This window comes from Girardinichthys multiradiatus, chromosome Y, assembly GCF_021462225.1.
Source record: "Girardinichthys multiradiatus isolate DD_20200921_A chromosome Y, DD_fGirMul_XY1, whole genome shotgun sequence".
In the NCBI taxonomy this organism is placed as follows: domain Eukaryota; kingdom Metazoa; phylum Chordata; class Actinopteri; order Cyprinodontiformes; family Goodeidae; genus Girardinichthys; species Girardinichthys multiradiatus.
In genome coordinates, this window is record NC_061818.1 from 28,865,101 (window position 1) to 28,887,007 (window position 21,907).

Sequence of the window (21,907 nt, forward strand, 5' to 3'; positions counted from 1 at the left end):
ATTGTTTCTCTTTTACGTGTGTTAAAAAGAACTGCTTTATTTTTTAGAGATTTATTCTACCAAAATATTGTGCATGAATTTAAAAAATTGCTTGCCTAAATGACTTTTCAAATGGATCTTAATTTTAAACATTTATGCCTGAAAAAGTCATATTAGGATTACATTATATTAAATAAACAGTATGATGACACATATTTTATGCAACTGTAATAAAACCGATGTGTTTAAAACAGTGTTTATATCTCCATAATCTTATAATAGCTTTTATTCTCATACCTGCAAATGCATTGAGAACACAGCACATCCTATTCCAAAGCAAAAGAGGAAGAAAAGTTTAGCAAAAGTTTAGCACTCTATAATGGGCTGTTTATAAAAACAGCAATGTCTGTTTTTTTCTTTATAAACTCAAACTTTTACTGCATAAACTGAAAAATGTTGAAATCAGCTCACCTTTGGTATCTGTAAACAGGTAATCCAGCCGAGGACAAATGTCTTCTGCATTTCTTGGTTTTGCGTGAGAAGCAGCTTTTTAGTGGCACCACACAAGTTATCTTTTGGATTAGGGTCCAGGGATTCATAACTGAAACCAAAATGTTCCTCACCTATTGGGGGTCTGTGGACGTTTACTTGTTAAAACATCAATTTCAAGGGCATTTCCTTTTTGATATAGGACAACCGAATTTCTTGAAGTATTTTGAGTGGTTCTGCGGCTTGAATCCAGAGTTTGGGGATTGCCTGATAAACTGTCTATATGCAGAAAGAACAATGTTGCTTTCAGTCCCTTAGGTGTTGCACCGCTCTCCTTTAGGCCAGAGTGTTTACTTTGGAAAAATGTAACCAGCTCAGCAGTTTTTCCAATAATGGGACATTGTAGTGGATTCTTGCTGATTGATTGGCTTCCCACATGTGTCTTCTAACTGTGTCAGTGCTTACTGGTAACTGTAGACCTTCTTTGATCGCCCTGGAGCTGATCATTTGCTCTGTCTCATTACCATTTTGGCTGTTCTGAAACAGATTTTTCTGGTTTTGTTTTAAAGCATTGGAGATCATTTTCACTGAGCAACTTATCTGCACTTTATATGTTTTCCCCTCTCTAACAAACGTTTTACTCTAAGAATGCTGTTCTTCTGACCCTTATGACCCATTTTATTAATTTTCAGAGAGAAATGTACCATAACCAGCATGTATAACATTTGCCGCCTTCATTCCTAATAAGAGACACCTATTTAATGCCCGTCTTTAACCGAATTAATGAGCTCACCGATTATATTCCATACCGCTAATATTTTTAACATGTCTCTATCAATTAAAGAGTCAATTACATACATCATCAAAAAACATGTCATAATGGTTTTCTATTACTCTACTACATGGATTTTAAAATGATCTGCCCAGTGATGTTGGACTATGATTATCTTGAACACAGCTGTACATGCTTCATCAGCTCTGTATTTCGGAGCAAGGATGAGTGGAACATGGTGCTGTTGAATGTTGGGATACACGTTTCTAGAGATTAAGGGCATGTGGGCTAATTTGCCGGGATAAAGAGAGGAGGGAGATTTGTGTGGATTGCTGTTGGATTGATTTCATGCCTCAAAGAGATTTACCAAGGACTAATTAAATGGGAAGGCACTTGATTTAACCAGCCTGAGGTGAAGTTGTTTACTCAGACCTGTACTTATAATTGTCATGTAAAACCTTACACTCTAAATGTAAAAAATAATGTTGATATTTAAAGATAACCCTAGTGCTTGTGTCAAAGGTACATCCGTTTAAATTCCTGTGTTTCATTTTTGTGAAGGCAACCAAACTTATTTGGGTTTTAGCACCATGAGTACACCACGGCTGGTTAAACTCACATTTTTGTACACAGTTTAACACTCAAGTGACCTTTCACAGCTCAGTGTCAGAAACTAATGGGTGAACATGTGAGCATACATCTAACCCTGAGGGCCCATTTACTTTTTAGTGTATAATTTTATAAATGTTTAGGCCCGGAGTGAGATAACTCTTTAAACTTTACATTTATTTACAAATAAAATCACTTTTTAAATAATTAAAAAGGTATTTGTCTGGACATTTTAAATGCTAAAATTGTATATTCTTTTTAAATCAGTTTAATACTTTCTAAAATAAAACGTTCCATATGATTTCATGATAGATGTTTCTGGAGCGTTATTCAAGCTTGGAATATGGAGCCTGGAAAACCAACTGAATGGATGGATGAAGAGATGGATGGATGGATAATAGATCAATGAATGTATGGAAAAAAGGATGTTTGGAAGAATAAATAGATTATCAAGAGACAGAAAGAGCATATTTTTACACAATGGATGAGGGGACAAAATGTTGTAACTTTTTGATTCATAGCTTATTAAAGCAATTTGCTCTTATTCTACCTAAAGTCTAATTATTTGTGCTTATGATCCCAGTTAAGAATGGAGTAACAGGATCTTTGATTTGCTTTGTTACCGTTTATTTGCTTTGACTTTTACCCCAAAGATATTTTCCTTCTTTATTAACGGAGTACAAATATTGTTTCACATGAGACTAAATGCCATTTTCCTCATGCATTTACAGTTTTTTAAGATCAGTAATTAGAAAACAGCAGCTAAAGGAAAAAGCTCAAGTACTAAATGAATTTTTACAGCAATCCATAGGTCATTTGGGTGCAATTTAACTGCACTGGATAAAAGTCAGCGGAAGCCAAGAGAAAGCTATGCCATGTCTGAATGTTTGGTACTTTGAATGTTCTTCTTTAGGTTTAAAATGACCGACCTGTGTAATTTTACCAAACATAACAGATACAATATGGTGACTCAGAAAACATCTGCCTGGTTTGGTACTGAATCTTTGTTCTTTATTGTTATACACATGCCGCTATACACACAAAGAGAGACAGGTATATAATTTTACATAGAGCCAAACACCACCTACTCTGGGGTTATCCTGGATACCAGGGCAATAGTGGTCAGAACAGGAAGGCACAGTGTCAAGTTGAAATGGCACAGAAGAGGAGAGGATAAATGACGAAAGAAACATTTAAAAGCAGAACGAGGTGAGAGCGTTTACAAATTCACAGGCAAATGCAAGCCCAATGATTAAAATGCAAACATCTCAAAGATGTGCCCCTTCTGGTAACACATTCACAATTGCACTGGAACCTAAATACTTATAATAATGAATGTATAATTAATACTTGGCTATAACAAAGTAAAGCAACAATTCAACTTAAGATTACTTAATGACAGTAACAAGATCTTTTTTTTACTGTTGCATGAAATTTCTAGGAAATAAAAAGTTCTGTACATTAGCATCCTAAAACCTGTCTGTGCAGTGGAACTGTTGTATATTGTAGCATTTATAAGAACATTGCACAAAGCAGGCAGCCATATTATTTCAAGGCACATAAATCTATATGCATGATGCTACACATACTGCACCAAGGAAACTAAAGCTGCTGCGTCCACACAAACACGTGACTCCTTGTTTTGCAGCTACTTCAGAAGCAAACATCTGTGTTGCCACAAAAAGACTGTACAGCTATCACGCAAATCAACGGCGAGTAAGCTTGTCCAGCTATAGCGAATCACTGTTTGTTCGAGGCTCTAACTACATCTGAATTTATCTGTAGCTCCTATTACCAACTGCTTAAATAATGCGCATGTTAACAGAATCTAGTTTCGTCACTTAATATTCGTCACGAGAATAGATTTTGAAATAAGTACACAATTTTTGTAGTTTTATTATCTTTCACATTGCCTGAAAATGAATCCAACAGGCTAAAGCTTAAGATGGACTACAACAACTTAACTTTGTCATATTCTTCTGTTAAAAGGAATGGATAGACTATTTGGTTAGAGTGCAAAAAGCAATTTAGAAATGGACACGAAAACAAAAGTAAAGCTCTCCTGGCAAAACAAATTCATCTAGGATCAATAAAGTTCTGTGTTTCTTTGATAATTACAAAACATGAATACAAACTGCATTTAGAGGTTCTTCTCATTTTAGTGTTAGGGTGGTTAGTCTGTAGTAAGTGGGCTTAAAGGCACCACCAAAGAACGGGAGTGAAAATGTCTGGAATCTACATTACAAGATCACAACTCTTCCAAGACACACAAATGAACATTGAACAATGTGAGAATTAAAGAAATGTTTTGTTTTTTTTTAGAGCTGGAGGATAAAAATATACCAGTCATCATATAAGAAACCAAAAACACCTTTGCATCAACTCGGTTTCCTTCTTCTATAATGCTGACATGCTGATGAACAGTCCTTCCTCATCCTCAACTTTCTTTTAGGCCTCACATCTGGTATCAAAAATCATTAAAACAAACGCCCGGGGTGGGGTGGACTTTTTGGGGGCCCTGTGTGAAAGTAATAAAGGGACGGGATGGTTGTAGTGAAGCAAAGCTGAGTCCGAGTCAGTTGAAATGTTCGTCTTCCAGATGAAGGCTGCTTGTGGGACACAGGAGAGGCTGGCTGGAGCAGTTTGTGCTCTGACTTTTTAGACTTTCTGTTGAGTCCGATGAACCTGCGGTGGAAGATGTGCAAGTTGAAAGCAAATATTCCTGTCAGACTCCCATAAGGAGCAATGAAACACAACAAATTGTGTTTAAAACATGCTTACAGCTGCAACTTTGCAGCTTGACAAAATTCTCGCAGCTAAAATAGACGTCAGTGAATGTAATCAGAGAACCACACTCAGAGCGAATAGGTAGAACCCCCGTACGAACTAAAGCATGGCAGACAGGAAAGCCTACATACCGCAGTTATTCCTCCATACCAATGGAGCACGAATCAGGACCTAGAGCTGCAAAAGGGTGAGGAGGAACACAGAGATAGGATGGCAGGAAATAAAAGAGTGTTAGGAAACATGCAGAGGTGAGAGCACACAGGTTAGAGAAAAAAGCACATGGAAATCACAGCCTTAAAATGTTCGATTAAAGACACTGATCTGGGGAACCAGAATAAAAAGATAAAGCTTTGTAGAGTAAAAAGTAAGCCAGATGCAGAAAACTTTATTTTATTAAGAGAAGCACTCAGCTGGTTTGCTTATCAAGGTACACTTTTGTCACAAACATATGACAAACACATTAATGAAATCCCTTTAATTTTTGTTTAGCTCTCGTTCTGAAAATAATAAATAGCTGTTCTCTCCCCTTGACAAAGGTTTTCTCACCAGGCAGAGACAGGTTGCCCGCTGGGTCGCTTTCTGTTTTGGTCAAGCTGCAGTGCTCGCTGCTGCAGTCCTGCAGGATGTCTCCTCCAGAAGGCATTCTGTCGTCTGGATCACATGGACAATCAAAACATGTTTACAGCGTCTCTTTTTACCGACTGCCAAATAAAAAAAAAAGCTGAACTCACCGTCATCTGGAGAAAGGGATTCTGCCACGTCCTCAGTGGTTGTAGCCTGAAAGAAAGGAGCCGTCAAGGGAAAAGAGTCGATGTAAAGCAGAGGTAAAATTCAAATGTAAAATAGCAAAGAGGCAACTTACGTCTGTGGGAGCGGGGCTGCTGGAGAGAAGCGTGTGCGGCTGCGCGTCTGACATCTCAGACAGCTTCTCCTCGTCCTCCTCCTGGATGGGAGAGGATGGCGATCTCAGGGTGCTGGAGGAAAGATGGGGATATTTTCATGTAAATTACGCCGAGGCCTTATAAAACAAACTATACTTCAGCGTAAGTAAATTATTTAATTTGGCCCCTAAAGGCTGGCTGCAGCAGCATTGTTATGATCAAATATGAACCCTAATTTTCTGATCTCCTCACCTCAGCACTAAACTTCACAAAAACAGGTAACTTAGGTTCAGAGTTTAGTCATAATGAAAATGTGCGACAATTATTGCTGTGCATATTTGTGGGATTTCATAAGCATGTCCTCTGTTATTATGAAAGCTGCTAAGACTTTTATTCGTGTGTTTCCTGCTAGGTTTGTACATGAGAACATTGTCACCACAGGCTTACCTGTCAGGCGACTTGCTGACTTTGCCTTTCTGAAGACTTCCATCACTTAAATGCTCCGGAGAGCTCAACTGACGGCTGTCCCCTCCCACACCCCCTGAGAAGTTGATTTCGTTATATAGCGGGGCAGAAGGGATGGCGGGAGACACCGACCGCAGACCGTTCAAAGCCTCCAGCAGAGAGATGGGTTCAAAACCAGGTGGGACCGAGTCTGAACTCTGCAAAAAAGTTTACAGATGGTTAAAGAGGAAGAACTTGGTCATACAATTAAGATACCAATATAACTCTTACTGAGTGCTCATCATGATCCATAGTTTGAGCCAGAACAGGACTGAAGGACACGGGAGAAAGAGCTCCAGGCTTCTTCCTCACAGCTCTTATCTGCAGCAAGGCTCTGAAGGCTGGGTAGAAGAAACCAAACTCCAATGTAAAATACAATATAATATAATATTAGGCATTATTAAACACACATGCAATGATCTGGTATAAAAATCAGCCCTTCTTACGCAGCCTGCAGATGGGACAGTTGTTGGCCTGATAGCGCAAAGTGTCCGCGCAGGAGTTGCAGAGACACAGGTGTCTGCAGGGCAGGATGAGTGTGTCTCTCAGGTCAGACAGACAGACAACACACTCGTTGCTGTTGTCGCTGTTCTCGTCATCAGATGGCTGAGAAGGGAGAAAAAGAAAAGAAAGTAATCAAACAAAGCTGATTAATGATTAATGCACACAAAATCTTTCAACTGATACCTTGGTCTCTTGGTTGTTTTTGTTCTCAATCCCGTAGATTTCCTGCAGGAGGTAGCTCACACGGTCCACCTTGGAAAAAATGTCCAGAAGAAAATGGATGTTCACTTGGAGGAACATCTGCAGATTTTGTGGCACTGATATGCCTTTTCAGGTGAGGATTAATATGTGCACAGCAACAGGATGGATTGAAAACAACAAACTCCATGAAGCATATGTTTATTTACATCAAATTTCATGATTATGGCTTACAGCTAATATAAAACCTAAATTTTGTTTCTCAGAAAATGTAAATACTGCATAACACCAATAAAAAAGAATTTAAAACACAAATGCGAGCCTATAGAAATGTATGTCCCATTGCTGTACAATACATGTACTCAATACTTGCATTGATGCATTAATTCATGTAAAATGAGCCCCATACAGCATGAATTGGAGGCATGTGGACCTGCTGGGGTTTTAGGAAGCCCAGGTTCCTTTAAGAGAGGCCCTCAGCCCGTCTACATTGTTGAGTTTGGTGTTTTCTCTTCTTCTTGACAATACTTCATAGATTCTCTGCAAGATTCACGTGAGCCCAAATTGCTGGCCATCAAGCACAGTGATAAAACAGCCATAAAAGCAGGTACTGGTGCTTTTGGGAGAGTGGGCAGGTGCCAAGTCCTACTGGACAATGAAAACAGCATCATCATAAAGCTTGTCAGCAGAGAGAAGCTTTAAGTGCTCAAATATTTCCTGGTAGATGGCTGTACTGACTATAAATAGCAAAAACACAGAGGACCAACACCAGCAAATGACATGGCACCCCAAATCATGATTTCTAAATGAAATACCACAGACCAACAGTCCGGTCATGTTCTGCTCCCAGGTTAGATGATTCGGATGTTGTCTCTGGCTCAGGAGTGTGTTAACACAAGGAATGTGACAATTGCGACCATGTCCTGGATACAGCTGTGTATTCTGTGGCTCTTGAAACACTGAAAACTCTAGTTGCAACCCTCACCTTGTGGATCTCCACCAAAGTTTACTTCATAATCCTCTAATGGCTGCAGTTATATTTGTTTTTTGTACACCTTACCATCCACACTTTTTCCTTCCGCTTAACTTTAAATTAATATGCTTGGATACAACACTATGAACAGGCAGGCTATTTAGTAATGATCTTTTGTGGCTTACCCTCCTTGTAGAGGTGATCCGACACTGTCTGGTGGACAGTTGTCAAATCAGTAGTCTTTCCTATAAACTACATGTAGCCCACAACAGAACATTCCCGTATTTAAAAAAAATACTTTTTCATTTGCTGTAACTCTTAATCTTTCATCTTAACTGAAATTAATTCTTGAAACATATACTTCTATAGTAAATCTATAGAATAAGGTTCACTTTTTGAAATAATTTTAATTAATTAATATTCTAATTTATCAAGATGCATCTTTGTGTAAAATAACAATGTTTAACATACAATTTGCTTCTGCTTCAGAGGCTTGACGGAGAAACTGCCATCAACGTGCTGCAGGCAAAAACAAATACATTTTAGGTCATCGGCAAGCTTCATTCACTTTTTACAAATGTATGTTTTTTGGTTTTACACCTACTCTTTCAAATGCTGCCAAAAGCACATGTGCATGTCCAAGACAATCTAGAAACAGAAGAGAATGTAGCATCAACAAAAGCTAAAACGTTTGGTGTTAACACTGAGATCAGAACAGATTAGTTTTGATGACCTACCGTCTCCTTCATCGACCACAGCTTGGATTACCATTGGAAACACTCCTCGGTCCAAGTCAAAGTTTAGCTTTAAAGCAACATTTTGTACACGTTAACTGAAGCAGTTGAGACACTTAGGAAAAGCCTGTTTGTGTGATGTGGGATCTTGTCGCAAAATCCAAACCTACATCCTCCTCTTTCCACTCGCTGAAATCTATTTTGAAGGACGGCATGGAGAACTGCTGGCTCACCCCCCGCTTGTAGTGCACCGTTTCAGAGACCATGGTCGGATCCTTCGGGCTGTACCTGCACACACGACAATGCAGCCTCATCAAGCGTCCATCTTTCCAGAGCAGAAAAAAATTCTGTGGTGTTCAACTAAAGCTAAAAACAGAGCAAAGACTTTTTTGATGTATCCTGTTTTCAAAGAAGATGCCAATCTGGAAATATCCAACTGGGACAGTAATCAGTATCGTCAAGGTCAAAACAAAATGTAAACATAGAAACACAGCTGGCTAACACAACACAATGGCAGCAAAATCTGATCTTAGGTTTCCTCGAAAGATGGATATAAACTGTAACTTGTATCTTTATCCATGTTTCACACCTAAATGAAACACCTATGGTTTGGGGTGTATAAAAAATATTAGGTAGAATCTGACATAAGCACAAATAAATGGATGTGACAGGTTTTCCCTATGTTGGTTTTAAACTTAAATAATGCTCTATGAAGTAAAAGTTACAAAATGAAATTCCTACATAGCCATCCCATTGGAGAACTCCTCAAACGCCTGGCAGTAGAGAGTGATGGCGACCCTGGCATCAGCATCAAAGGTAAACTCCACGCCGTACTGAATCTTGGGTTTCCCGCCGTCCTCCACCGAAGTGTCCGAGTCATCTTTGTACCTAGAACCAAGCGGTTTGACGGTCATTAACAGAAAACCTGTGCCTTGAAGTAGAGGCTGACATTTTTTCGGGAATCCTGCGGGATGGGAGACAGCATCAGTAAAGATCACGTGATTGGGACGGTACAGGATCAAAAATGAACGGGACCGGGAGCTAACCAATAGGAGAGAAAATAAACTAGGATCCATTGTCCTTGGAAATGTAAAGCTGAGACTTTGTTATAAACTTGAAGAAAAATAAACCTCCATTCTTCGCCGCCATTGTGTAGTTTTTTTCCAAGAAGCCTATACTATATTGCGAGTCAAACGAACTACACGACCCACAAGCCAACAGTGCTTCTGCTCGATGTTTTCCACCTGCGTTCAGAATGGAGGGAGCAAACGCAGGTGGAGAACTGGACGTGGTAAAATTGGATTTGTAACGTAAAGTCAGAAGTAAGGACTTATCTATAAAACTCATAGAGCTGACAGGAAAGTCGCAAATATTACCGAACTTCAGGAGAGTTGAATGTAGCGGTGTTAACACGCAGTCTGCTGCTTATAAAACGTGTTTAGTCGTAATCAAGTTCACCAGTGATTCAGGGACACTTGTAAAACAGATTCTGGATTAAATCAGCCCTGCATCTCTTCATTCATCAAACCAAAAATACCATCATGTGTCAAGTCTCATCTGACCAACAAAATTGCTGCATGTGCACTAAAGATTTAAGAGCCTTCGCCACAGTAGAGGGGAAAGGTACGGTCCCCGTGAGGGGACATGGGGAAATTTATTACTTTTGCGTCTCCACGCAATACTTTTGCGTTCGGCATTTTGGAGCAACAGCACAGATGATAAACTGCTCATAAAACAAACACTGATATGTCATTGATATGGATTATTTGTCATATGCAGGTTAACATGCAGTAAACAATGCGATGAAATGCTTAGGATAAGAAGAACCTTTCAAATCACGATAAAAACAAAAACACTAATGGCGTACAAAAAAAAGTACACATCATGCAGCAGTAATAAGGAAATAAAGTGTCACAGATGTGGTTTCGTGCAGCATTATTGTCCAGAGTTCAGGAGTTTGACAGCTTGTGGATAAAAATTGTCTTTTAGTCTGATTGAAGATAATTTTATTTAATGCTGATTTCAAAATAAAACTCAATAAATCTCAAAACGGGTGTTGTGTTTGTTTCAATTTTGCAGTTATCTGGTTTGGAAACTATCCCACAAAGTATTGCAAAATAACACAAAGACTATTGCGTGGGGACACAAAAGAGAAAAAACCCCCCCATGTCCCCTCGCGGACTCCGTATAGAAAGGCTTCATCAAGGGAAGATATTAAATAAATATGTTGTGAAACAGAAAAAAAGTTGAATGTACCATTAAATGTACAATTTATTTAATACATCATTAAATATTAAGTGTACCACTAATTACGTCATGTCGCCTTTAAAATTATACTTAATTATTCAGTGGCACATTTAATTGCATTATAGTCCATTTCATGATATAATGGTACATTTATTGTTTCTAATGATGTATTAAATAAATAAATGGTACCTTTAATTTAATGGCACATTTAATGTTACATTTCTTTCATGTTACATTTACTTCACTTATGGGACATTCACAACATTTATTTATTTAATGATGATTTTATTGTGTTAAATTTGTCCAGTTTGACCCTCCATTCTTGATGCCTGTATAGGAGGTCATGTCAGAATTTGAATCAGGTGAGCTGGAGCAGACAAACATCTAAAGCTTGCAGGGAAGGGGTCCCTGAGGACCAGGTAATGTCATTGTTCAAAGGAAACAATCACTTAATAAATGAGTAAAATACAACTATGTACATTTTGTTTATTCAACTAAGATAGGCATGGTCTGTTTCCTTGTTTGATATTTTATTATTTCTTCATTATTATTCTTTTTACTTTAACTGGCCTTTACTACAACTAAAAACAGGGACCTAACTGGTCCTTCAAACAAAGAAATTGCCAAAAGACTAAATGAAGAAAACAAAAATGGGAGTGTCACAGGCGTGGGAGTCGTTCTGAATGGGAGCGGGATGGGAGTGGGAGTCAATTTACCAGGAGTGGGACGGGACAGGATTTTTTTCGTTATGCTGGCCTGGGATTGGGATGGGACAAGAAATTTTTCTGTGGGAGCGGGATGGGACAGGAGAGAAAATCCACTCCCGTGTCACCCTCTACCTTGAAGCTTTCTAAAACTGCACTCTTACAATCTTTACCTCACTAAACGGAGAGAGTCCTTCCGGATGTTAACCAGACTCCTCAAGGTTTTCACAGGTTCATGGGGTGCGGGTGTCACATACGGAAACTAGAAAAATAACAGCACTATCAATTATATTTAATTCAAATGACAATCGATAAAGCCTTAAAAAGAAAAAATACTAAAATCAGATTTAACGAAATATCAGATTTTTACCTGTACTGGCCTATTTCCAAGAAAATTTAAGTCCATGTTTTCCCCAAACAGGTATCCTTCTGGATGTGGAGTATCAAACTTCTCTCCTCCCATGAAGAAATGGCTTGCGAAGTAATTCCCTGGAGAAGAAGAAGTAAACGGATAATTAACTAAAGCACTGCCAATATGACATGAAAGCACTTTTCTTTGCAGATAAAAGAGGGCTCATGAATAATGACAAGGTTATTGCACAGGGACACGTACAGTAACAATATTTACCTCTGTATCATTTGTAAACAAAACAACTATTTAAAAGGTAGTCTATAATTTATCCCAAAAAAAAAAAAAAAATGTTATCTGAGTTTAAGGAGTATGTAAAATTAAACCTCAAAAAATGTTTAATTACTGAGTCCCCTTGTCTGATAAGTCAAGCAATGGCGCATATCACAATCATTATGTCATAATAACATGATCTTACAGCTTAATTGCAGCCTAACTTGTTTTACATTAACACACCTCAAGAGGCGCAGTGTTTGGATTTATTTTAACATGTGATCTTTTTTCTGGAAACATTAACTTAGACTGCACATGCTAAAAAAAAAAAACCTGTCGTTACGTATCTTTATCTGAGAAGCAATCGTCTAAAAGACGTAATGAAACCGAGTCAACAGAATAGAAGTAACTCGTTTTCCCAGAGTTTGTTTCAATTATCAAAAACAAAGTTGTGCTTACTAGAGAGGAAATGCAAGTCCCTTACCAGATTTCGGAGGAAACCGATAGGCCGAGTTTGCCTGGATATCGATGTCCTCAACACCAGCAATTCTACGACTTAGGATGGACCCCATCTTCCTCTTAGCTAAGGTTAGCTGTTAGCTAATAGTATGACGGCGGCGCAGATTAGCTATGATTCGAGCCTAGACAGGTGTCCAGAGAAATAAAACATCCACCAGCAACAAACGCTGTCATCACTTCGACATTTTTCACGCTATGTTTGGTTGGTAGTATGGCTACGAAAATGAAAAAGAGCTAAGGGCGAGCTGTTGTGATCACGGACGTACCAATGTAGCAGGCTCTGGATCTGATTGGCTGTCTGGCAGCTCGCTCAGCAGGAGAGGGCGTTCGTTTTCCGTTAAGGGACCGGCCGGACAAGCATCGAACCAGGTTAACGGGTCAGCGCAAGGACGTTAGAGGCGACAATTGAATGTATAAGAATATTGAAATGTTTATTTTACCGTGAAAAGGAACTAAAAAATAAATAAGAATAAAACGCGAAAGAGGGAGCCGAGTGGCTGAGTTTAAAAGCAATCTCAGATCCTTGGGTATTATTTGCTGAGATGTATTTGTAAAGAAACCAAGATCACAACAGAAAGAAAGATGAAAGTCGTAGCATCAGATGGTAACTACGTTTACACAACCATCAAATAATACGGATCATTCTTTGCACTTTTACAAAGTAAACTTGCCAATTCCTTTCTATCTTAAATTTGAAACAATTTAAATTATTTTAATGTAGGCCATCTATGCTGAAACCATCAAATTAAATGCAAACATATTTTCATTCTCAATCAACGGATCTAAACAGTTTAGACCTATGGTCCATTTTAGAATTCAAGCATAAATGGGAAGACCCTGACAGTTTTGAGGGCCCTAAACCGCGGCTTAGTTCGTTTAAGCCTTGGGCCGGCTCTGAACCATTAACATTTTATAACAATATGACAGTATAAAATACTGTTTTGTTTTTTATTGTTTCTAGACCACAGTAAAAGCAAATTCCCATATGTTTTGTTACCATTTGTCACAACACTGGTGTACATCATGATTAATGACGTCAGTGTAAATCCGTCTCAGCGGTTGTCGAAGCCGCTAACGTCAAACAACTTCAGCTAAAACACGGTTCGGTGTTGTTTCTCCTGGAAAAAAGGTAAGAACGCTTTCAGCTCGTTACTCTCTGCTTCTAAACAGCGAACACTGAAAACAAGTCTTCTCTTCGTGTTATCTAAGTTAGCATTCCTTCTCACAATTTTAGCGTTTAGTTTCTGTATCCAGAATGGCGACACTAGCTAGCAATGCAGCTAACGACAGCTAGCTTTGAGCTTCACCATTAAACGCAGGGATGTCTTTAAGTTGCCTTAACAGCTGAGGACCAGTCGCTCCTCCGTTTTAAGGAGCCTGAAATAAACATGGTTTAAACCAGACGTTTAAGCTCCTCTTTTTTATTCCGTTTCCTCAATATTAGCTAGGAAATATTATTTGCTTTTCATGAATTATCCACCCTTATGTTAAACCAGAGCTGACTTTCGCCTTACATATATATTATGTAACTAAGTTATTCATGGTGGTGCAAGTAGCTTTGATCGGAATTATCAACAAACGGATAAAACAGTTGTTTAGCAACAGGCTACATTTTAATTTTACGATATAATCCAGGATTTGTTTCTTAAAACTGATTAAATAATTGCGTAGTAGTACAATTTTAGTTCAACCTGTGTGCACACATTTTATCGTTCAATAATACAGATTTTTATTGTAGTAACTAATATAACATTTTGTTGCTAAATTAAAGGTGCTGGTGTAAACATATTGATTTTAAAATGAAATTAATGCTGAAAAAGACATCAACATCTTTAACAAATGGGATTATTTTATATGTTCTCTGATGTTTGAGGGCAGTTCATCAGTTGTGTTGTACTCTTACTCGTAGTAATTTGCATGTATTTGAGTTTTACAGGGGCATAACATACATCTGCAATCGTTACTTTGTAGTGTGCAATTTACATCAGTGAAATATTTGTTTCAACACTTTTCAAGTGAATGTTTGGTGCAATCTTCCATCGAGTTGTCGCACAAGACAATTTCAAGTTTTTTATTTTAGTCCATGTTACATTTTTTAGGAATTTTTTTTAAATTATTCGGTTTACTAATTTATTGATTAATTTATAATCTAAATAATTATTTGTTTCAATCCAAAAAAATACCGCTTACTTTTTTTTACTTTAACCTTTACATTTTTTTGCATAACAAAAAAATGTAACGTAAACAAAGAATAACATTTTAAAGTATGAATTATATGTATAGAGTGTCAGCACCAGCATCGCAAAAATATATAAAATGAAGACCTTGTTATTTATGTATTTACAGATAAAAAAGCTTGAATGTTCAGAATAACGTGATGAGATTGAACTGGAAATATACTACTGTTGTATATATTTTTTATGTTTGTTTGATTTAAATGTGATTAAAAAATGGGAACAAAGTCTGTGTATTAACATTAGCAGATACATTGTCATACAATAAAATGTCCATATTATCGTTAAATGGAAAAATATAACAAACACCCAACTTTTCTAATTATAGAGTTCTCGTGATTATTATAACAAATATATAATTGAATATTTAATATAAATATTTAAATATTTTATTAAATAATAATCCTGTTAAGTGTTGTTAGGGGCATACCAGCCTAATAAGGCGGTGTTATTAGAACAATAGTGAAAGGGTTGGGCCGAGCTCTGACATTACTGAACAGCAAAACTCTGCACACACATGGAATAATTCAAAGCATTTCTTAAAATACAAGAATTCACTAACAGAAAGAAGTCAACTCAAAGTCAAACATATTTCAATCAACAAACTCTTTACTATGCTAAAATAATCCAACTAAAACTACCAAGAAGGATGAACAAGTGAATCAAAGATGGTTAAAAACCATGGCCAATAAAGTGATGCAACATTACTATTCAATGTTATTTATGTCTGAGAACCAAAGATTATCTTGAAGAATCTGGAAATCAAGTTATGTTAGTCTTGGAACCAACTTAGACAATAATTGGTATACCTTCAAACAACCAGTCACAATGCAAGATCAAATAAAACATTATTTTAATGTAATATTTTAAAGAATGATTTGCTGAATAAAACCCAACCTTCTGGGTGGCTAATTATCTGCCTTTATTCAGTGCAATAATATTTAAGGAAAAAATATTTTGAATAAGAACCAAACATTCCTGGATAAATGAGTCTTAATGGTGTTTAATTAGCTATCACATTTAGTAAAATAATATTTAGGGAATTATTATTTTTCTAGATTGGAAACCAAAGTTTTCTGGATAACTTGGTGTTTACACAACACATAACACATCATTAGCTGAGCAGCTAGTCTACTAACACTTAACTGAGTTTTCTCAACACAAACAACAAAAAGTCATTAAATGAACATTATTTAGATTTTTTTCATTCTAAACTAATCTTCTCGGCCCAAGTTCGTATGTGAACTGTGCTGAGGAAAGGGTTTCCTGGGGGACGAGTTCAGGGAAGCGAAACTATCTGGTCATCCACGTGTGGACTGAAATGGACTAGCATTGCAGCTAATCTCAGTAGCTGAAAGGGGGTTGGCCATTTAGCTGACCCAGCCGAACTGTACGACAACGGTAGGTTCGGCTTCTTCAGCGGGGTAGCTCTCGCTACTTGGACATGCATGCAGGAAGGCGTGTGATGCGGTTCCGGTGGCTTCTTTTCCAGGGCGTGAGGTGAAATCCGCTTCAATTAGGGCTGCTTCTGGAGACCTCAGAAGGAAAGTCTTATTACACCCTTTTTATTAATAAATCCTGGATACTTGAACAGCAAATCGTAGTCACTTCTGGATCCAAGGATTCTTCGAAGGAGAAGTCTTACTCGTCCACGTGTTCCAAGGCTTTTAGCTGACGTGTGGTCTGGTCCCTCCATTAGCCGCTGTCCGCAGCCGGAATGAGGCCGAGTGGAGGGAGAGAGGTCTTTTTGGGTCAGAGTTTCCAGCTTTGACTCCTCCTCTTCCTGGGCTGTTAGGAAAAGGGTAGGTGATGTTAAACGGTGCAAAGATTCATACTGGCTCTGTTTATGTGTTTATGTATCATTCAATGTCCAAATTCATCCATGGCTGGGGTCCCAACAGAGTGCAACCAGGAGCATTAAAAATGGAGTTACGCCTTTGAAAATGTTTATAACCTGACTAATTTTGGCATTAATCAGATAATTTATCCACCGTTTTTATTTTGATATAAGAGGCAGACAGAACTAGCCAATGACTGGCGACAAAGTTTGTTTATATGTGCAGCGCAGACACACAAAACACATGTACTGCTACTAACTCTCACACATACTTATTTGGAGGAAAACTGTTTTAAAAAAAAAAAAAAAAAGCTCAAATCATAAAATTGTGTGCTGACTAAAGATAGTGACCTAGAAGGATTATTATTGTTAACTTTATTGATTACTTAAACGAATGGCAACAACACCACATTTAACCTTTGCATGTATTATTTAGCTTGAGAGAGACCAGTACTTTCTGGTGTAACGTGAGATAAAAGATTCCATGTTTTATTTCTTAGCAGTACACCCGACCCATAGAGCTGTGATTGCTGCCAACGTATCTGAGCGCCTAGACCTCCAGCCAGTATGTCCAGTGACCCTCCCCCTCCGTACCCCGGAGGTCCCAGTGCCCCTCCCATTGAGGAAAAGAATGGACAACCAGGTAATGAAGGCAAACTTGCAAGGGTGTGCTGAATGTTGATGAGTATTTAGTTGTGTTCTTGCAGCAGCTAGAAATTAGTTCTAGCTGCAAGTAAATCTTTGTTTTGCCCAGTTTTAGATATGCATGAATCATGTCTAAACATTGTAGGGGTGTTGTTGAAATCCTTCTTTAGATGAGGCAATATCATGACTCCTATTTGCATAGAGCTGTCTTCATTTTTTGTGCATCTTTCAGAAATAGTGAGAACTACTCAGCCACAAGGACAGCCCTTACTTCCAAATTATGGCCCTCCCCCCTATGAAGGTCCACATCCAGGCTTCCTACCTCCACATGTCCCAGGAGAAGGACCTATGGCTATGCCTCCACCAATGCAAGGTGCTATAATATGTCCTCAAACATCAGTAAATATCTTGTAATTATTGTGCCCCTGCTTCTATTCATTGGTCAGTCCAGCACCAAACTCCCCTGGAAAGTTTGGGACTACATTCATTTTGTATCTTGGAGGCATTTTAGAACCCTTTCATGTTTATCAGCAACAGTTTTCTTTTACGGCGCAATCATTTGTGTAACTACATCATTGCATGTCACCTCACAGCTTCATGAAATTCCTTCTTACAGTTAATTTTTTTTTGTCTTCTACATAATCATTCCATCTGTGTTATTTTCCGTTAATACTTAAATTTCTAAATTAAATCTTTGCAGGTTTCGCCTATCCACCACCTCCAGGTCACTTTGCTCATCCAATGCCTCTACCAATACAAGGTGCAGCAGCCTGTCCTCAGATATCAGTAAACACACACCGTCACACTGTCACTGTGTGTATTTGAGGGAAAAAATATCAGAGGTGGTGTTAACTCTTCTTTTGGTTCAGTCTTAGAAAAACGTCAGTGATTATACATTTGTCCTTTTTTATTTTGAAGTTCTTAGAACATTTTCTTTCTGTATCCATTGTTTTCAGTTATTGCAGTCACTGGTGCCAGACTTATTTTATTTCCATGTTAATGTGTAACCACACCCCTTCACATCACCCAAAGATGTCATCAATTTCTTTCCCTGGATATAATTTCATTTTCCTCTACAAGGGTTAGTTCAGTCCATGCTTATTTATTTTTTTTGTTAACACTTAAATTCCTGGATTCATTCTCTGCAGGTAGCCCATTCCCACCACCGCCAGGTCACTTCGCTCAGCCAATGCCTGGACAGATGGGTCCTGGTCCCAGTCACTTTGTCCACATGGGAGGTCACACAGCGACCGTCCTGGCTCCTCCGGGGGCAGCCACCACAGTGACAGTACTGCAAGGCGAAATGTTTCAGACCTCACCGGTGCAGACCGTGTGTCCGCACTGTCAGCAGGCGATCATCACTCACATCTCTCATGATGTCGGGCTGATGAACACACTCTTCTGCCTCTTCTGTTTCTTTGTAGGGTAAGTTCAAAGTGGTAACTACTTGATGAAAGAGTTATTACACAGATAATCCATCTCAGCCAAAATTTAATAGTATAGTTTAATCCTAAGTAGTAATTTGTGGTCAGCAGACATTAGGAAGAGGCACTTCAGACTTGTGTTGGAAGTGATACATTTTTGGTATTAGATCCAACCCTCTTAAGATTGTGTTGACAAACTGTTATGAGAAATGTCTTAATACAATAATAAAACAATGCTAAGCAGTATGGTTAAATAGTACTGCTTACTATTTGTTTTTGTTCGCAAACCTCTCTCATCTGTTGTGCAGATGCAAGGAATAACATTTCCTTTCAGACTTCCAATAGACTTCCCTTTGGCTGCTTAGTTTTTCTCATCAGAAGCTCTGCTACTACTCTTATTTTAAAGCTCCTAGAATGTGAAGACAAGTGTTGATTATTCAATGTTTTTACTTAATGAATTGCCCACTTCATATTTTCACAGTACTGAATGGGCATACTAGTGTGCAGATGTTTGATTTTGTTATGTATATTGTTTTTTTTCCTCCCAGATGTGATCTCGGCTGCTGCTTGATTCCCTGTCTGATTGATGACCTCAAGGATGTGACACACACCTGCCCTAACTGTAAGGGCTACATCTACACATACAAACGCATCTGTTAACCACCGACAGCTTTTTGCCAGAGAACCATGTACATGAAAACACTCACAGCTCCCCCTGCTGGTGGTGATAGCAGACCCCACTACCAACCCATTTTTGCATACTGTTGTCGATGTCTTATATCATAAGTGAAGTTTTCTCATAAGCTCACCAGATATCTACTGTGAATATCTTTCGCATTCTTCAGAATTTGAAATGTACAAAACTTATAAACTGCAAATGATGAAGGGCGCTAAAAGAACTAAGAACTGACAGGCTGCAGTCGTGCAGAAACAGCTGGGAGCCTAGACGTTTTAGTCTTTTGCATGTCAACGTGAAGGAAAAAAGAAAGGTAACATTTAGAAAATGTGTACTTTATTTGAGTTCATTTGAAAATGTTATGAGTTTTTGTGTTGGTTTTTCTTTTGGGTCTCATCTTAGAAAAGTCATCCATGTAAGTTCTTGTCTCTGGATCATCTTTAAACTGATGCATTTATGGTACAAGCTGTATTTATTTTTGTAAAGTCACAATGACTCAGTGACTTGCTGCTACTAGCTCTCTGTCCATGATGTGTTTAGTTTTGATAAATTTAACTTTTGCACTTTTATTTTAAATCCTCTGTTGGCCCCTTTTGTTATTGCGAATATATGATAATGAATAAAAGCAACGTTGTTTGGCTTTTAGCTGAGTAAATCGGACTGTACATGCAGTGAAAACATGTTAATATTTATTTTGTCACTGATAAAAGAACTGCATGATATCTTATTAATGTTTAAGGAGTATACTTTGACAGACTGATGCACTTCTACAGATTGTAGATTCAAACTTACAACTCTTCAAGTAGGACATATAAAAAAAAAACTGCAAAAATCAACCTTGGCACCAGTTCTTTAAGACTACTTGCATTGCCTAAATGCATGTTAGATACATTTATTAAGCTTCAATTAAAATATAAAAAATAGAATTACTGGAGATCAACTTTTATTCCACTGAATTGTCTGCTGCTAGTGAATGATCAGTGTACCGTCACTGCATGTCCAATTGTTTGTTCATTCATCTTTGTACCGAGAACCAAGCGGTTTGACAGTCATTAATAGAAAACCTGAGCCTTGAAACTTCCTAAAACTGCACTCTTACAATCTTTACCTCCCTAAACGGAGAGAGTCCTTCCGGATGTTAACCAGACTACTCAAGGTTTTCACAGGTTCATGGGGTGCAGGTGTCACATACGGAAACTAGAAAAATAACAGCACTATCAATTATATTTAAGTCAAATGACAATTACTAAAACCTGAAAAAGACAAAATACTAAAATCAGATCAAGAAATATCACATTTTTACCTGTACTGTCTTATTGCATTTTAGAAATAAATCCCAGTAACTTTTATCTATTTATTATTTACAAAGCAAAAGTATCTAAAGGTACTTCAGTAACAAAACACAAGAGAGGGAGTCGAGTGGCTGAGTTTAAAAGCAATCTCAGATCCTTGGGTATTATTTGCTGAGATGTATTTGTAAAGAAACCAAGATCACAACAGAAAGAAAGATGAAAGTCGTAGCATCAGATTGTAACTACGTTTACACAACCATCAAATAATACGGATCATTCTTTGCACTTTTACAAAGTAAACTTGCCAATTCCTTTCAATCTTAAATTTGAAACAATTTAAATGATTTTAATGTAGGCCATCTATGCTGAAACCATCAAATTAAATGCAAAAATATTTTCATTCTCAATCAACGGATCTAAACAGTTTAGACCTATGGTCCATTTTAGAATTCAAGCATAAATGGGAAGACCCTGACAATTTTGAGGGCCCTAAACCGCAGCTTAGTTTGTTTAAGCCTTGGGCCGGCTCTGAACCACTAACATTTTATAACAATATTACAGTATAAAATACCAATAGATACAATGGTGGATTTATTTATCTTGGCTCCCACTCTTCATTCGGCTTGTTAATCTTTCACAACAAATACAAAAATACTGACGTTTATTTGACTTGCAGTTTGCCTTAATGACCACAAGAGAGCAGCAAAAAGACTTAGATGCTGATTGACCTCAGGTAGCTCTGCGGTTCTACTAAAAAGGGTGAATACACATTATTACAATTTGTAAAAAAAAAAAAAGTATATATATTAAAATGCAGACATTAGTAATGCTGGCAACCTGTTTAATTTCTGAGACTATAAATATATAAGCGCTTGGACAACTTCATTAATTTTTTATTTGTTTATGTTCCTTGTCTTCAGAGCAGGATGAAACCCATTTTTTTTCTCCTTGATCTCCTGTTGGTGAATTCTGTTCGTAAACCTTTTTACTTTATATGTAGTTAAAAGCATTATGCTGAAAAGTTAACATAATATATTTGAGGCAACTCCGGAAATAATTGACGTAATTTATTATTGTAGCACCCCAGTGTTGATTATAGATACAATTAAACAAACAGACAAACTCTTTAGGGGCTGCACGGTGGTGCACGGTAGCACTGTTGCCTAGCAGCAAGAAGGTCCCGGGTTCGATTCCCAGCCGGGGGTCTTTCTGCATGGAGTTTGCATGTTCTCCCCGTGCATGCGTGGGTTCTCACTGGGTACTCCGGCTTCCTCCCA

General features: G+C 37.9%; 2 protein-coding genes across 6 annotated transcripts; one reads left to right on the top strand and one right to left on the bottom strand.

Moving 5' to 3' along the window:
• Positions 1–2,838: 2,838 nt before the first annotated feature.
• On the bottom strand, positions 2,839–12,894 carry LOC124864086 (E3 ubiquitin-protein ligase MGRN1-like). 2 transcript variants are annotated; one of them, XM_047358713.1, is made up of 17 exons: positions 12,488–12,891; positions 11,752–11,870; positions 11,555–11,643; positions 9,172–9,318; positions 8,601–8,718; positions 8,434–8,500; positions 8,301–8,344; positions 8,168–8,215; positions 6,709–6,777; positions 6,468–6,627; positions 6,253–6,362; positions 5,965–6,179; positions 5,499–5,610; positions 5,368–5,413; positions 5,183–5,287; positions 4,768–4,813; positions 2,839–4,534 (listed from the first exon to the last, which is right to left on the bottom strand). In XM_047358713.1, exons 1-16 carry the CDS (start codon positions 12,573–12,575, stop codon positions 4,773–4,775), a joined length of 1,578 nt encoding a protein of 525 aa, XP_047214669.1. In that variant the 5' UTR covers positions 12,576–12,891; the 3' UTR covers positions 2,839–4,534; positions 4,768–4,772. The 2 variants fall into 2 exon arrangements, with proteins under 2 accessions (XP_047214669.1, XP_047214668.1); XM_047358712.1 differs by lacking the exon at positions 4,768–4,813 and having other exon boundaries at positions 12,488–12,894.
• A 515-nt stretch (positions 12,895–13,409) lies between these two features.
• LOC124864088 (cell death-inducing p53-target protein 1-like) lies at positions 13,410–21,515 on the top strand. Of its 4 annotated transcripts, none has more exons than XM_047358717.1 (6): positions 13,410–13,651; positions 17,094–17,236; positions 17,477–17,611; positions 17,939–17,998; positions 18,387–18,663; positions 19,211–21,515. In XM_047358717.1, the coding sequence occupies exons 2-6, from the start codon at positions 17,161–17,163 to the stop codon at positions 19,320–19,322; spliced, it is 660 nt and encodes a 219-aa protein (XP_047214673.1). In that variant the 5' UTR covers positions 13,410–13,651; positions 17,094–17,160; the 3' UTR covers positions 19,323–21,515. The 4 variants fall into 4 exon arrangements, with proteins under 4 accessions (XP_047214673.1, XP_047214674.1, XP_047214671.1 ...); XM_047358715.1 differs by having other exon boundaries at positions 13,412–13,651; positions 17,471–17,611; XM_047358716.1 differs by having other exon boundaries at positions 13,412–13,651; positions 17,097–17,236; positions 17,471–17,611.
• The last annotated feature ends 392 nt before the right edge of the window (positions 21,516–21,907 follow it).

What these genes read in the sequence shown, in the direction of transcription:
- LOC124864086 (XM_047358712.1), bottom strand. Translation starts at nt 12,575, where the DNA reads ATGGGGTCCATCCTAAGTCGTAGAATTGCTGGTGTTGAGGACATCGAT. An exon ending in TTGGAAATAGGCCAGTACAG is followed by an intron (nt 11,644 to 11,751) that starts GTAAAAATCTGA and finishes TTATTTTTCTAG; the next exon opens with TTTCCGTATGTGACACCCGC. An exon ending in TGGATCATGATGAGCACTCA is followed by an intron (nt 6,180 to 6,252) that starts GTAAGAGTTATA and finishes ACTTTTTTGCAG; the next exon opens with AGTTCAGACTCGGTCCCACC.
- LOC124864088 (XM_047358715.1), top strand. Translation starts at nt 17,161, where the DNA reads ATGTCCAGTGACCCTCCCCCTCCGTACCCCGGAGGTCCCAGTGCCCCT. An exon ending in GGAAAAGAATGGACAACCAG is followed by an intron (nt 17,237 to 17,470) that starts GTAATGAAGGCA and finishes TGCATCTTTCAG; the next exon opens with AAATAGTGAGAACTACTCAG. An exon ending in CTCTTCTGTTTCTTTGTAGG is followed by an intron (nt 18,664 to 19,210) that starts GTAAGTTCAAAG and finishes TTTTCCTCCCAG; the next exon opens with ATGTGATCTCGGCTGCTGCT.